The sequence below is a fragment of the Euphorbia lathyris genome, chromosome 2 (genome assembly GCF_963576675.1).
Source record: "Euphorbia lathyris chromosome 2, ddEupLath1.1, whole genome shotgun sequence".
Classification (NCBI taxonomy): domain Eukaryota; kingdom Viridiplantae; phylum Streptophyta; class Magnoliopsida; order Malpighiales; family Euphorbiaceae; genus Euphorbia; species Euphorbia lathyris.
The window spans coordinates 30,757,749-30,774,317 of NC_088911.1; the positions used below are offsets into that span (position 1 = coordinate 30,757,749).

At 34.3% G+C, this 16,569-nt stretch overlaps 1 protein-coding gene, 1 long non-coding RNA gene and 1 pseudogene across 2 annotated transcripts; 1 reads left to right on the forward strand and 2 right to left on the reverse strand.

Annotated features, from left to right (window-relative positions):
• Positions 1–25: 25 nt before the first annotated feature.
• On the reverse strand, positions 26–4,024 carry LOC136217621 (pentatricopeptide repeat-containing protein GUN1, chloroplastic). The gene is made up of 4 exons (XM_066004223.1): positions 1,870–4,024; positions 807–1,023; positions 523–707; positions 26–446 (listed from the first exon to the last, which is right to left on the reverse strand). The coding sequence occupies exons 1-4, from the start codon at positions 3,819–3,821 to the stop codon at positions 182–184; spliced, it is 2,619 nt and encodes an 872-aa protein (XP_065860295.1). The 5' UTR covers positions 3,822–4,024; the 3' UTR covers positions 26–181.
• Positions 3,874–8,641, forward strand: LOC136216797 (protein NRT1/ PTR FAMILY 2.8-like; annotated as a pseudogene).
• Positions 8,642–13,804: 5,163 nt separating this feature from the next.
• On the reverse strand, positions 13,805–15,982 carry LOC136217624 (uncharacterized). Its single transcript, XR_010683515.1, has 3 exons — positions 15,663–15,982; positions 15,333–15,454; positions 13,805–14,376 (listed from the first exon to the last, which is right to left on the reverse strand). It is a non-coding gene; the product is annotated as an uncharacterized lncRNA (long non-coding RNA).
• Positions 15,983–16,569: the final 587 nt, after the last annotated feature.

Consider the following 16,569-nt stretch of genomic DNA (forward strand, 5'->3'; position numbering starts at 1 on the left):
TTCATTCATTGATAGTGATTCCATGGAAATATAATGTCCCTTTTTCTTTTACTTGTCTTGCACAGAAATACACTACATAACTAGTTGAAATACACTGCATAACTAGTTTCTGAGGAATCTGTTCTTTTTTATAACACGAGATGTACACGAAATCGAAACAAAACAAAAATGATTCATATAGCTACAATTGAAGCATTTGCAAAGTAGAGATTTCATCGAATCTCACATTTTCGGTATGAGTTCTATCATCGTTGAGTACAAGCACTTTTAATGTCCCACTCTCTCTTAACCAGGCAGTGACAACTGGTCCTGATGATATAAATCGACCTAAATTGCATTTGGCTAATTTAAATGGTGCACCTATGCCATTCAGAAGTGTCTCTACGCCTCGCCTTAGTGCACTATCCCCTACCACTTTGCTGTGTTTGCCCCATCCGGTCAATATGCTGCAAGAATGAAATGAGTCTTTGAGAAATTGAAACATTAATAGGTTAGAGCTACAAATGCAAAACTATCACAAACCTCAGCAATTTTGGCAATTCGTGGCCCTCGAAAACGATTGAACGAATGTTCAGTAACCATGCAAGAACCATTGCACGAGCTGCACCCGAAGACATCAGATGCAAATCCAAGCAAGATTCAGTCCATACATTCTCCCACACCTGCCGACGTCTCCCTTCAAGCACAACCAATTGTGCCCCTTGTTTCTGAAAACATATTAAAAGAATATCAGACATTTTATGATACAGCCGAATTGAATTGACCCGGGAAAATATATATATATATGGCTGCTGCGGTAAACTAACCTGGCCAAAGTGCCATAGCATGTCCGTCAGAGCATTATAGAAGGCAGAAGCTGTTGAGGAGTCCATGGAATTTACTTCATCAAAGAGGGACTGAGCTTGCCCCCAAACATTTTCTCTATAACCCATGAGAAGTCCATGTGTTACACCATACACCTGATTATCAAACAGGCGGAGCTCCTCCAGTAACACTGAAGCATCTTCAAAGGAATCACATCGACTGCACTCAGAGAAGCCGTTAACATATTATTTTTATATTCGCAAAGAAATATCTTAAAAGCACAAAGTATTGATGATATATAAACAGAAGGCAAATGGCAGCCAGATTGAGACCACCTCAATTCATATAACCTAATTGGCACAAATACAATCCAAGGACAAGGAAACTTCACCGAACTCCGAAATTGGTACTTCGCTAATCTTTACTCAAAAGAAATACTGGTACAGGTAATCTGCTTATTGTAATTTCACTGCAGATGGATAATTACTACGGCATAAGAGAACATTGAAAATAAGAATAGAAAAAAAACAAAAAGTGCCACAGATAGGATCATCAAACTTCGAAATATGAACAGTAAGCTATTGCTCATATTTGTTCACTCAACATTGGCTGCGGACCACATGTATGATAGAGAACAATCACAACACAAACAAAAGCATTACTCTTATATGATCTTAATAATATCACTTTGATAATAATAAGAATCATACTAATATCAGTTCAATTCTTCTAATTCTGATAGAAAGATTAGAATCGTCGTCTGCTACTGTTATCAGTTGAAGCTTTGCTTTTTCTATATATGATAAGATTTTTCTGCAGATAAGACTCCTCTAAGAACTCTAAATAAGATTTTCATCTCACACAGCTCAAACACACCCAAGAAAATACTAGTTGAAGCAGCTACGTGTAAAAGAAACTATTTAATCCTATGATTCCACAAAAAAAAGAAACCCAACAAGCATCACAAACAACCTTGACTTTTGCAAAGAGAGTTTCTAAAACATTCAGCAACAGAAAATACTCTTAATGTAGTTAAGGGAGAGCAACACCATAACATCTATGTACCTGCACGCATTTAAAATGGCAGAGAACGTGACAACATTTGGTTTGATTTCTAGCTCATGCATCTTCTGGAAAAGACCCAAAATGCAAGAAATTTCCTGTTTGCCTTTGTTCTTTGCTTGACCTGAGTTCTCAGAAGCAAGCTGCCCAAAAATCTTTAGGATTGCGTTATCCTCCCTATCAACTGCTCGGCTTTCAGTAGCTTTGTGAACAATACTAACAACTGAACTTTTAACCTGAGAGCTGCTGGTTTCATCAGCATCATTAATTGCGAGTGGTGACGTAGCTGATCGACCAAAGGCATCAATTATAGAATTATAAGTCACAACGTTAGGCCTAATTCCCTCCTTCGTCATCTCATCAAGTAAAGTCACAGCAGTTTCCACCAATCCATTCTTACACAAGGCATCAATAAGTGCACTATAAAGAACAACATCAGCTCTCAAACCTGCTTGCTTAAACTCCCTAAAGACCTCCAATGCCTCCTTGTAAAACCCACCTTTTGAGTAAACATCAATTACAGTTGAATATGTTAACAAATTAGGTAATACACGTTCTCTTTTCATCTGCCCAAATATTCTCTTCACCTCGTCGTACTTGGACTGTTTCCCATACCCACCCAAAAGTGCATTATAAGTCACAACATCTTTCCTAATTCCAGAATCCTCCATCTCCTTGCAAACATCCAAAGCCTCCTCAAATCTCCCAAGTTTAGCATAAATAGAGAGCAAAGTATTATATGAAACTCTATCCAAACCAATACCTAAAAACTTCATCTCATTGAACAAGTTAAGAGCATCATCTAATCTACCAGCTTTTGCATAGCCATCAATCATAGTGCTATAGGTCACAACATTAGGTAATATGTTCTTGGTGGGCATCTCGGACATGATTTCGAAAGCCATATCCATCTGCCCACCTTTACAAATTGCATCTAGAAGTGTATTGTAAGTAAATATATCTTGATCAATCCCTCTGTTCACCATTTCACTGAACAAACTCCTAGCTGCTTCCCATAGCCCTCCTCTACCACACACAGCCAACAACGAATTAAAAGTAATTCGGTCCGGTTGGACTCCATTTCTCAACATCCCATCAAAAATCTCCACTACTTTCTTAAACTCCACACCCCCTTTTCCACAAGCATCAATTACAGCATTGTAAGTGACTAAATTAGGCTTCAATCCATAATCCTTCATTGAATCAAAAACCTTAATAGCATCAATGCTATAACCACTCCTCCCATAAGCACTAATTAAAGCTGAAAACGCATAAACAGTCTTACCATAGCCCTCATACAGAGCAGTCTCGAAAACAGACTTTGCAAGTTCCACTTTACCTAGTCTACCGAGAGTACTAATCATGGCGCTCGCCAATTTACCTTGCTCGATCCTTCTCTTCTCTCTTCTGACTGCAAATTCAAAGCATCTGATTGCTTTAGCAGAGTCCCCTCTATTTCCAAGTTCCCGAAGCAAGAATGTATAATCATCAGAACCAGAAAGGCGAGACTCAAAATCAAGCAAAATATTCTCAAGAGCTGTATTATCCTGCCCAAACTGAACCACAAGTTGCAGAGCTTCCTCGGCGACTGAAGAGTGGCGGCTGCTCATAGAGGTTTTAGGGCGCCCTAAGTGGAGCTTAGACACAAATCGTGTCGATCGGCGACCGGAGAAATCAGCTGAGAGGTCAGATTTTGGAGACTGAAGAGGAGTAAGAGAAGGAAAGGTAGGGTTCTGGATATGGGGGGCGGCGGCTGTGGTAGCACCAGGACTTGGCGCATTTCGAGGTGCGGAGGAGAGAGGGGGTTTGGGAAGTGAGACTTTGGGATTGGCCCATCGACGATTAGGGTTTTGATGGTGGCTTTGACGGTGGTTGTTTAAGTGGTTTTGCGGGTAGTGGTGATTCTGATAAGGCTTGGTTGCAGTGATTGAGCAGTGCGGCGGCGTTGAAGCCATCCCAATTTATTGATAAAGAACCAAGCTTTACAAGTAATTACAGTAAACGCATATGGTAGATGGAAGAGAAATGCAGGTAGCTGAATTGCTAGGGTTTGGAAGGAGAAGAAAAGGCCATTACAGAGGTAAAGAAACAAGTTTTAGAGATAAGAGAGAGAGGGAGAGGGTTGTTGAATGACTTTTAGCTAACTCGGCTGCTGACGTGGCTTTTTTGGTTCAGACATTGGAATCTTCGCTCTTTTTTCTGTTTTTTTACTTGTCGTTCTTTTCAGGTTTTTGGTTTAACTTGCCCAATTTTCAGGGAATATCCAAGCCGCTAAAACCCTGGAAATTTTCAACGGTTAAGATTATTACTTGAGTGGAAAGTTTTTCTACGTGGCTAGTTATTAACAGTCCGTGACTTTCTTGTATCACCTACAAGGCAGATGCCCAGCTGCTAAATTTCTATTACGATTATTTGGTATTCAAGTACGTCATAACTTTTCGTAGAGCAGCACGAGTGGCAGATTTTTTGTTTTCCGGGTTAATTCTGTAATTTGCTAAATATTTACAACTCTTTTAAATCATTTTTTTTCGATAAATTACGCACATTGTCATTTTTTTTTTTTTTTTTTTTTTATGAAAATGTCTCCATTTTGATTAGATACAAAAACAACAAGTATAATAAGAAACAAAAAAGGTAAAAAACCTTGTAAAATCCATAATGGGACGAAAACGATTACAAAGAGTAATAAAATCTATTAAAGGTATTATAAAACATACATAAAAATAATAACACATATACTTCATTATTTAGGTCCTTCCGAATATTCGGATCTAAGTCATTTCTTCTGTTGCAACCACGCAGATATATTGATCCACGTATAAAATAAATCGTTTCTACTCTTGTTAAATCCGAAAAGGGTATAAACAGAATAATAGAGAGTAGATACAATTCAAATGGCTAAAGAAATCTTACAAAATATATAAACACAAACTAAAAAAAATACAATAAAAAAAACAATACAGTAAACCTAACCCGGCAAGAGGAGGAAGAAGGAACTTCCTTCTTCTTCCTTAACGTAGATCCACTCACATTTTGTTAAATTAAAACTGTGTGAGTTAAATTTATTCTTACTAGAAAGCATAGTTGTAAGAATGTTGCTCTAAAGAGTACCAAAAATTAACACATAATATTAAAATATAATATTTTATTAATTTAGTATTCCACATCACTTTTGGTAATTTTTATTTAAAAAATGTTCCAATAGTAAAGCAACTTTAAAAGTTGCCACAATGATCCCACGAATCATTACTTAATATATAATTTATTTAATTATAAATATTATCAACCAATAGTGAAATGAGAGAGAAAGTCATCAAAAAGGTGAACCAATAGTATTCAAGTAAATAAATTTTTTATATATTAAAAAATGTTTGGCAACCTTACTTCAAGGTTGCTAAAAATTGGCAACCTTTTGCCAACTTTTTTGGCACTCATCATCACTCCAATAGTATGCACCTTTTAAAAGTTGTCAAATTAAATGTCACATCAACTTGGCACTCTTTTGGGCACCTTCTATTGAAGATGCTCTAAGTAGACCTGTTCATGGGTTGGCCGGACCGGGCTCGGACCGAGCCTAGTCAGGCTTTACATATATTTACCTTGTCCAAACCCAACTCAATTCGCACTATATGTACATCGGGTTTGGGCCGGACTGGGTCAAACTAAAAAATTTAATTCTCAAGCCCAGTCCGGCCCAACCCGTTCAATTAATATTTGTTTTTATATATTATTTTATATTATATTTATATTGTTAATTAACATGTAAATTTCAATATAAAATATACATTTAAATTCTTTAGGAAAAGCAATACGTAGTTTTTGACTCAAATTCCTGACTTATTTCCACTTCTGTTCCATTTGCTTTTTATTGTTTTTAGTACTATGGTTTTTATTGTATAAAATATATTAACCAAGTTTCACCATGTGTCAATTAACAAAACACAACTAAATTAATAATTACAAAGATGTAAGTGAGATTTTTTTAGCTCACTTTTACTTTTGTTTCCAATAATTTCTTAATCCTGGTATATAGGTGCAATAGTTAATTCATTGATGTTAAGATATAAGAAAAAGAATGGTATCTCAATCAATTTTATGATTCTAATAGTGATATATTTGGTGTTATTAATAATATAAGGATGGGCCGGGCCGAATCGGACTTTTAAGACAAATCCCAAGCCCGTCCCATTTTATGCGCGGGCTCGGGTCCGGCCGAGCCGGGCCTAATATCAAATCGGGTGAATTACATAAACATCACTAATGATAATAATATTTTGGCTTAATCAAATTGATAATTTTTATTTGCATTATATCAAATAGGTTCAATTTTATTTTAGAAATGTCATACACTAAAAGGTAACTACCATCTTTTAACCTTCTTCAAAATAAATAGTTATTGATAACTTCTCTATTGACAAAATTCAAAATAAGATTTGACATAACCATAAATTTTTCATGGTATGTGATTTTTCATGTAATTTCCTCTATCAAATAAGAATTGTCCAAGCCCAACCCATAAAGGACGGGTTTGGACGGATTGGGCGGGCCAGCGAGCTCGTGAACAGGTTTAGTTGTAAGTGAACATGATTTAGAATATAACTAAATCTAGCGGCTAAAAACTCTTTCTTTTTATTCAGGTTTTCAGATTTTTTTCAGCTTTTAAGTATTGAAAGTACGACTTTGTTAGTCATCGTCATCTCACGAGATGATGAAGAGCCAAAGAACATCAAAGTGGTTTTTTCATGCACCACCAAAGATAAGGAATGGAAGGAGAAATAGCTTCCATGAGATCAAATTAAGTTTGGAAACTGATTTATCTTCTAAAAGGATGAAGAGCAATTGGAAACAAGTGGATTCTCAAAATAAAACGAAAGGATACCAGGCTCGTCTAGTCGTTAAGAGAAACTTTAATGGTTGGACACCACCTCACTCATATCTATTATCTATCGACTTTCTCTTCAAAACACTTTTTACCAAAAATGTTTTTTTAGTGATTAATACTACCATTTAACGGGTTCAACACATTATATAACATTTTATTTTCTTTAATTTTATTCTTTTAACTTATTTTAACCAAACATATAAACTGATTATTAGATGAAAAATAAGTATTAAATGAGTAATGTATTTTTTAATTGATATATTAAGAATAATAGTATCCATTAAAAAGAAAGAATAATGTATATATTGTGATGTCAATTAATGTAATAGTATAATAGTGGAAGTATAGAGCATCTGCAAAAACCTCCTTAACCTTTAATTTTGGTTATGTATTAGCTTTGTTAATTTATTTATGATTTGTAAATTTAAATTAGGGAAAAGTACAAAAATAAACCTTGTGGTTACACCCATTTTCGAACAACATCTATGTGGTTTAAAAGTTTGCAAAGTGGTACCATGTACTTCATTCCGTTAGCAAACACATACCAAATTGACTAACGATGTTAAAAGTCAAATAGAAAATAGTTAATTTGGTCCTTATATTTATTTATTTTTATAAATTGACCCACTTATATTATCTAATTATCACAAACAAATCCCAAAATAAAAAACAAAAATCAAATATACCATTTTCTCCATCTCACTTTAATTTTTTATTTTTTTTCTTCTTTCTCTCTCCTCTCTCTTGATTTCTCTCTCATCTCTCTTAATTTCTCCCTCTAAAATAAAGCCCACCACCATCAACACTTTCGAAATAAAGCCCACCGTACAAACCCTGGGCTATCCCATTCCCGCCATACCATTGCCCATCGGAGCAGGTGGGATTAGACCATGCAATATTGCCTTTGGTGCTGATCAATTTGACACCGGAACTGCAAAAGTAAGAGCAACTCTTGAAAAGTTTTTCAATTGGTGGTATTTCGCCTTCACAATTGCTCTATTGATAGCTCTTACTGTAGTTGTCTGGGTTCAGACTAATGTCAGCTGGATTCTAGGCTTTGTTATCCCTACACTTTTCCTTGTCATCTCCATTTCCATTTTCCTTATCGGCCGCCATACTTATATCCGAAAAAAGCCTCAGGGTAGCATATTTATTGACATGATCAAGGTGATTGTTGCTTCCTGGAGAAAGCGCCGCCTAACTATTCTACCGGATTATGATCCTCCGTTATATGATCCTCCTATGGATAAAACAAACTTGCACCTCAAACTTGATCCGACGGACAGGTTTAAATTCATCAATAAGGCGGCTATGATTGCTGATCCTGACGAATTGGATGCTCAAGGCAAGGCTAAGAACACATGGAGATTATGTAGTTTACAGTAAGTAGAGGAACTAAAATGTTTAATAGCAATAGCTCCTGTTTGGGTCTCAGGAATCTCCTGTTTCATAGTTATGGATCAGCAGAGTGCATTTGGGATTCTCCAAGCAATTCAGATGAACAGACAAATTGGATCACACTTTGAAGTTCCTCCAGTATGGATGGGACTTACATCAATGATCGCGCTTTCGACATGGATCCTCATTTACGAGATAAGTTCCATACATCTAGCGAAAAGGTCCACAGGAAAGCCTTCAAGGTTGTCGTTCCATCAAAGGATCAGAATTGGGATATTCATGTCAATTCTGTGCATGATAGTTGCTGCAATTGTTGAGAAGCAACGCCGCCGAACAGCCCTGAAACACGGAACGTTTGTCTCACCGAAATCAGTAGCATGGCTCTTGCCACAGTTCGTCCTGTCAGGATTAGTCGAAGCTTTTGCTGCAATAGCTGTAATGGAATTCTACACAACACAAATGCCAGAGAATACGAGGACAGTTTCATGGTGGTAGCTTTATTTTAGAGAGAGAAATTAAGAGAGGGGTGAGAGAAAAAAGAAAAGAAAAAAAAATTAAAGAGAGATGGAGAAAATGGTATATTTGATTTTTATTTTTTATTTTGGGGTTTGTTTGTGATAATTAGATAATAAGGGGTCAATTTATAAAAATAAATAAATATAAGGACCAAATTAACTCTTTTTCCTTTGACTTTTAAGACCGTTAGTCAATTTGGTATGTATTTGCTAACGGAATGAAGTACATGGTACCACTTTGCAAACTTTTAAACCACAAGGTTTATTTTTGTACTTTTCTCTTTAAATTATTTTAAAACAAAATATTAATATCACTATATTTGAATGATATAAAAAATTTAAAATATTAAAATGTTTTGTACAAAAAATTTATCTACCCGCGTAACGCGCGGACACAATACTAGTTTTATATTTAGAAAAAGGGTTAATATCAAAACCTCTCTGAACTTGTCCAAAAAAAAATTATTTGGTCTCCTGGACTTACATGGTGTCTCGCCCCTTCAACTTGCTTAAAATAATTTATTGGCCATCTGAATTTGTTTAAAGTGGCCTATTATTAGCCCCTGAACTTGCTTACAGTGATCCATTTGCCTTTAAACTTGTTTAAAGTGATATAAATTGCAATTTATCTAAATTTTCAAAAAAAAAAATAGAACTTCAAAAATAAAGGCGTAATTCGTGATTCTAAGTCTTTAAAAGAAATTAACTTTCTATTTTTTTCATTTTTATGGCGTTTTTATAGATTTAAGGACTTAATAATGACTCTTTAAGCAAGTTTAGACTAATGAGACTTCATATAAGTTCAGATGACCAATCAAGCTTTTTAAATAATTTCAACCGTTGAAATAGTAGGACCCACTATTCTCTACTATTCCAATTGTCTATCGAGTCCCCAAATTTGACAACTTGCTTGAATCAAGTTGCTTTCAATTTATTGTCTCTAGTGGTTGGGTCTCCAATCACTTTTTTTTAATTGCAAACTAGTCCCTTTTGCTCTAAGGGCTACACTTAATAGGAAGGGGTATGTTTTGAGGAAACTTTCTTGCTTATTATAAGGATCACGTCCATCAAATTAATTTTAACTATTTTAAAATTGGATGAAGAAATCTGCATGGAACAGTCTGTAAGTTTGATTGAACGGAGCAGGGAATATAAGGTTTGCAAATTAAAAAGATCAGTTACCGTCTTCTAGACAATGGTATATTCGATTTCATAATAAGATGATATCAAATGGATTCAAAGTGATTGGAGAAGACCATTGTATCTATGAAAAAGCTCTGAAAATAAATTTGTAATTTTATCACTATATGTTGATGATATTCTTATAGTTGGAAATAAAATTGAATACGTGAACCAACTCAAAGCTAAGCTAATATCAAGATTTAAAATAAAAGACATGGGTGAAGCTGCATATATTCTTGGAGTTAAGATTTCAGGAAATCGTTCACAGAAATTGTTGGCATTGTCTCAAGAGACATACATCAATAAGATTCTTGAATTGTTTAATAAATAAATAAAAGGGCGGCCCGGTCGCATTACGCGTCCCCGCTGAGCGAGGGTCCGGGGAGGGGTCCCACCACAAGGGTGTACTGGGGGCAAGCCTTCCCCTGCCAATTTATTTGGCAAGAAGCCGCTCCTAAGACTCGAACCCGTGACCTCTTGGTCACACGACAACAACGTTTACCGTTGTGCCAATATCATGCAAAATTAAAAACTCATAGATAACCCAAGGGCCAAGGGTATGACCCTTAATAAAGAAATGTGCCATAAAACACATGATATTGAACATATGAGAAATATTCCTTATACAAGTATCATAGGTAGTCTTATGCACGTTATGTCATGTACAAGACATGATATCTATCACGTTGTTTGGATGGTGAGTAGATATCAATCCAACCCCGAACAAGCACATTGGACAACAGTGAAAAAATATTGAGGTGTCTTAAAGCAACTGTAGATTACTCTCTATATTATCAAGAAAGGGATCTAAAATTGAGAGGATATACAGATGCAGATTGCACACAAAACTTGGATGAGAGAAAATCCATAATGAGATATGTTTTCTTGTTAGGCAATGATGCAATATCATAGAGTAACAAGAAACAAGCATATGTTTCCCTATTCATAATGGAAGTAGAGTATGTATCGTACTCGTCTGATGTTCAAGAGGCAGTATGGTTATATAGATTTATGAATCATTTGATATTACTACCTCAAATACTCATGTCGTAGTCAACAGTGATAATCGGTCTAATATTGCTTTTCCTAAAGATCAAAGGTTCCGTAGCAGGTTGAAGTATTAGAGATTAAGTGTTATTTTATTAGAGACTTAATTGCACATAAATAAGTTAATATGAAATATGTGTCAACTCATGACATGGTTAGCATATCCACTTACCAAACCTGTCCCAAAAGATGTTTATATGAAACATATTAGACCCTTGGGATTATATTAGATCTAAGAATACTTCTATTTGATATATTCTAAGAACATGATTATTCAATAAAGTTTGAATTTATGCAATACACGAGTGAAAATATATTTTTTAATATTTGTTGTTAATTATTATGCATGTCGGATGGAGAAGTAACTAACTCACACGAGTGTTTACTCTTATTTTGTCATTGTATATTGACAAAGATAAAAATGAGCCTATTTTTTATCAAATCGAGAGTTTGTTCAATAATAGGAGTCGTCTTGCTGAAACTATGAAAATAGTTTCATGAAAGTGCAAGATATACATATACATGCACAATGTGCATATATAGAAGAGAATATGTGTAATCTAAAAGGCAAGTTAAAAGTAACTTGAACCTTATATCCTTATAATCGAACGTAGTTCTAAATGAAGTGGAATAAGGTTAGATGTTTAGGCACATCTAAACTGATGCTTTTGTCAGTTGTTGATGAGAGGCATGCCCTTCTTTCTAAAGGAAATGAAGGAACATCATAACACATGATTTCACACCATGTGTACTTAGTGACCTTAAGATGGAAAATAGATGACGATATCAAATTTTCCTAGTGCGAGGCTCACTTCGTAAAACTGTGGTTTTTCGAAATTTTATCCTGAGGACCCTTAACTTATTCTTGATGTATATATAGTCTAATGTTGATATGTTGAAAGGATACTCTACAAAGACCATCACTGATTCCACTTGGAAGGGATTGACCTGACAAGTGAGTTAGATTATGATGCAAGGAATATAGTAATAGGAAAATGTTTCTATGTGTTTACATTTTAAAGTTTCTATTTTCACCAACCAGGTAATTATGCACAAGTGCCTAATTGTGATGATAGAAAACTGTATGAAACTAAAAAGATTACAGTGTATATGATATAAAATCTAAGATAAGAAAAAAGATGTATACTAGAGCGTTTAACAGTATACTGGTTGCACGAACTATTTACAAGTAAGAATGAGATAAGGTAATGAATATGTTTCGTTACGTGCGAGTGGAAGATGTTGAAATTATAACAACAATAGTATTTATATATCAATATGAAAACTTAAATACATCTAAATGTATTTGTCTTGATATTTACCACCATTTCCTTTTCTCACTTTCTTCGAAACAAAAACAGACTAAAGTAACAAATAGTCTATTGTTTTTCGAAAAGTGTGAATTTAGATTGATGTACAAAATAATACCAATATATGTTTAACGTTTAAAAAAATGTATCAATTTAGGTTTCAATAACGAAACGTGTTACATCATTTATATTATTCCATTAAGTTCTATCAGTGGTATGTAGAAAGAGAAATCGAAACTTAACGGAATAATATAAATGACATGTCACGTTCCGTTATCGAAATCTAAATTCATACTACCTTTTCAACGTTAAACCTATATTAATATTAATGTTATTTCATACGCGAAACCTAAATTGATGCTTTCCAAAAACTATAGATCTATTTTGATATCTTATCTCTTCTAATGTCACATGTCAAACAAATATTAATCGCAAGGGAAGAGAGATTTTGGAGTTTGTTTTCTTAAAAAAAAAAAACACTTAACTATGAATTTTAAGTGTGTATTGTATTAGTATCTTTTATTTATTATATCCATTTCACCGTGAAATGAACGTTGAATCTAATCCAGTGATTATATATTAGCATAATGGGCTCTTCAAAAAAAATTTTAGCATAATGGTTACATTTATTTATTTATAAATTCGAATAAATAAATCTAATAATAGGATAAGGGGCAATTTTAGGAAGATCCGAGGCTTCAGATTCAAAACCTTTTTTATTACGATAAAATTCATAATTTATTTTAATTATAACAATAATTACTGAGATTTAAAATATTTTTTTCAAATAATTATTATATTATATTTAAATTTCGGGCAAAGTACGAAAAAATGCACGTGGTTTACTTTATTTGCAAATAGAAATCTATGATTTAAAAGTTTGCAAATAGAGATATGTGGTATGTTTTTTTTACAAAACAAAGTATTTAAAATTAAACTTTTAAGTAATTGATGACGATCAAAAGCATACATTTTTTTCTTTACAAGGCGCTTCTCATCTGTGGGTTTCGAGTCCAATTGTTGTCGTTCTTTCGAGAAATTTTTCGAGATCTTGGCATAGCCCTAGCCCAATATGATCCATCGCTTAGACTTCTTTCGACTAGAGTTCTCAGATAATTGTCCTTCCATATTTCAAAGAAATGTTCTCGAGCTATGAAAGCTGTATAGATACCCATTTTGTTCGGAGTAAATTTTTATTTTTTATTTTTTATAATTTTATCCTTTTAGCCAATTTATTTCATAAATATTTACATTGCATGTATGTACTAGATATACCGATATTTCGCTATAATTAGTACCTATATTTTGTTATAGATTGTTCTTAATTACATTTTACAAAAAGGAAAATTATATTCGTACAGTTCGTAAAATTAGCTAAATGTTTATATTATAAAGATAAAATCAATTATTAATTTTTAAAAAATGTTACTTATGTGTTTAACTAGGTATGTTTGAAATAATATTGTATTTTATTTTACAGGATTATATTAAAAATGTAGACATGTGTAGACTAGTTATAATAATTAATTTTTGGTTGTGAACCCTTGATCAAGTAATAAAAACATAATTGAGTTTCAAAATAAAATAGAGGAAAACAAAAAGAATAAAAAGGAAATAGAAAAATATGATTTTTATTAATAAACTTCAGCAATTACAAATGAAATCCCAACCGGCCCCAAACCCATTCTAATAGGCCCTTAAGATCCAGGATCCATACAACCAGTAAACACATCACAAATACAACCTAAAATACAATAAAATGAATAAATCTTGGTGGGCAAACAGATGCCACACCACGTTGCTTGGCCACTGAATAAGCTTTGTTGTACAAATTAATAGAGAGCCACGCCACTGCAACGAATCTGTTGGCTCTCTATTAGAGCCAAGAATAGACAGCAAAAGGGGGACTTCTAGGGGGAACTTCAGGTTCTTTCCTCTGGATTTGGACCTCTTCACTTCTTATTAAACTGCAACAGGGGTTTTTTTTGGCCGAAGACACTTGTCTAATGTCGACCTTCTTATTTTTTCTTCATCATCTTCACCTTATTGAGGGCTTAATCTGAAAAAAGAGAAGAGACGATGGGAGGTGTCTGATGACTCCTCTGTTTGTCTGCTCTCTTTGAAGCACTTTTGGCCTTCATCAGACTTCTCCAGCTAAACTTCAGACACTACAACCCTATCAAAAATAAAGCCAATATCATCAGTGACAATGGAAGCGAAAGAACCAGTCCAGGAAATACAATCAAACAAAGGAAGGAAAGGTACAAACGAAAGGAACAACAAAGAGAATGACCGTAACATCAAACGGACCTAAAGCAACAATTCATCGTTCTTCTTTTTCGGGTAAATTTTCTTCTTTTATATACAAATCTAAGTCTCTGTAACATTAGTTCATCACCTATCACTAAGAAAACGCATGGTAGAGGAGCTTTGGGGAGTGCCTATGCTATAGGGGCAAACCGACTTTTCTATCATTTGTATTGTCGTCGTCAAATGAGAATTTTTGGGGAGTGCCTATGCTATAGGGACAAACCGACTTTTCTCACAAGGGCCTTAAATACTCTGTATTGTTGTTAAGAAACACGTTAATGAGAATTTTTGTGGAGTTCCTATGCCATAGGGACAAACTGACTTTTCTCAGAAGGTCTTTAAACGGGTGGAAGGATATGCTATATTCTTCCACCTCACTTAAAGACCCTCAACTCTGCATTCATAACACCAACAATACATTTTACAGATTCATGTCTTATCTAATATGAAATGAAAACTTTTAGCTACTGATGTAATCCTGAACCAAATGTTAACTATCTATTTTACACTTACGACTCAAATCCCCTCACCATCTTCAGACTTAAGGAAAACGTCAAAAAATACCCCTAATGAATCATATATGAGCCACACAAATTTAGCATATTAATTACTAATTTCCATTGCAATAATATCATCCCACAAAAGCATACAGAAGTGTGCAAGCAATCTGCCACAGTCAAATTTCCAAGCCTAAAACTATCCCAATGGTAAACATAAAATTCTATTTAAATATCATCCTGCTGTCAATTTGCTTTCACATACGAACAAAGGACTTAATATCCCAAATTGTATGCTTTAAATTAGATGGAAAAGGAACCGTACCAAACAGACGGTAGCACTTGAAATCAGCGAGTCATCTAGAGAACGATGCGCGAGCCATTCAAATGGTGACCGCAATCAGGCCCTTTGGGTTTTTCTTTTCAGTTGATGAATCTGTCCAGGTCCTAGCATTCACAAAAAGAAAGCGAGATTGAAAGAAATGAAATCAAATAAACAAATAGAAATCAACCATGAAAATCACTAACAACGAAACAGATTCTTAAAACACAACCAAATCTAAGCGAATTCTAGGAAAAGAAAAAAGAGAAATCAGAAAGCATAAGAGGAAATAAAGAACAGGGATATAGAAATCGGACAGATAGGAACTTATACCTCTGGGAACCACGGTTGATTTCCGAGGAGCCTGCATGTTCAGATCATAAGAGTACCAGGCACCGATATAAACGAGAGAGAGAGAGAGAGTAGAACGGCGACGACTAGGAGGGGTAGGCGTCGTTAGAATCACCATCACCGTTCAAGAGGAACCCACTGTTAATCCGCGCCGTCGCCGTCCAAAGAGCAGACGCCATGGGTAAGAGCTCTAGGTTTTTCGGCCCTGGATGAAGAAGAAAAGTGGCTGGAAAATAGGAAGGAGAGTTATAATTTGGGGGTTAGGTTTAAAAGATTAAGGTGAATCCTATATGAGAAAATGAGACTCAAAATGTTAGGCAAGTGGGCTTTGGATTGAATTAAATTTAGTCCACGAATTCGTTTAAGTTTATTACTTGATCCTTTTTTTTAAAAATAATTTGTTTGGGAAAAACTAGTAGTTACAGCAGAAAAATGAAATTTTTTTTATATAGCTCAATTAATGGTTGGATAAAATTATAAAAATGATGAAAGCTAAAAAAAACAAATCAAATAAAGGTTTTGAAATTGTTAAGAAATTTAAAATCGATCCAAATTAATAACAAAAACGGCTCAATTCATACGTCTATGCTATAGGGGTATGAAAGCGGTCAAAATCAAGTTAATTAAAATAAAACGGCTCAATCCATACCTTTATGTTATAGAGATATGGAACCGGTCAAAATTAAAATTAAAATTAATGAAATGGCTCCGATTTATACGCCTATGCTATTGGGGTATGAAAGTAGTCAAAATATAACTAACTCAAATTAAATGGTCCAAACCCATACGCCTTTATTATAAAAATATATATATAAAATAAAGAGAAATGAATCGAATAAATTAAATAAGTTTAATACCAAAAAAATCACATCTTTTAGTACCAATTTTG

Bases quoted from the DNA above. Each gene is read 5' to 3' on its own strand.
- LOC136217621 (XM_066004223.1), bottom strand. From the start codon at position 3,821: ATGGCTTCAACGCCGCCGCACTGCTCAATCACTGCAACCAAGCCTTAT. The intron at 1,024-1,869 runs GTACATAGATGT...CTCTGAGTGCAG, and splicing joins GCCATTTTAAATGCGTGCAG to TCGATGTGATTCCTTTGAAG. The intron at 447-522 runs GTTTGTGATAGT...TCATTCTTGCAG, and splicing joins GAATTGCCAAAATTGCTGAG to CATATTGACCGGATGGGGCA.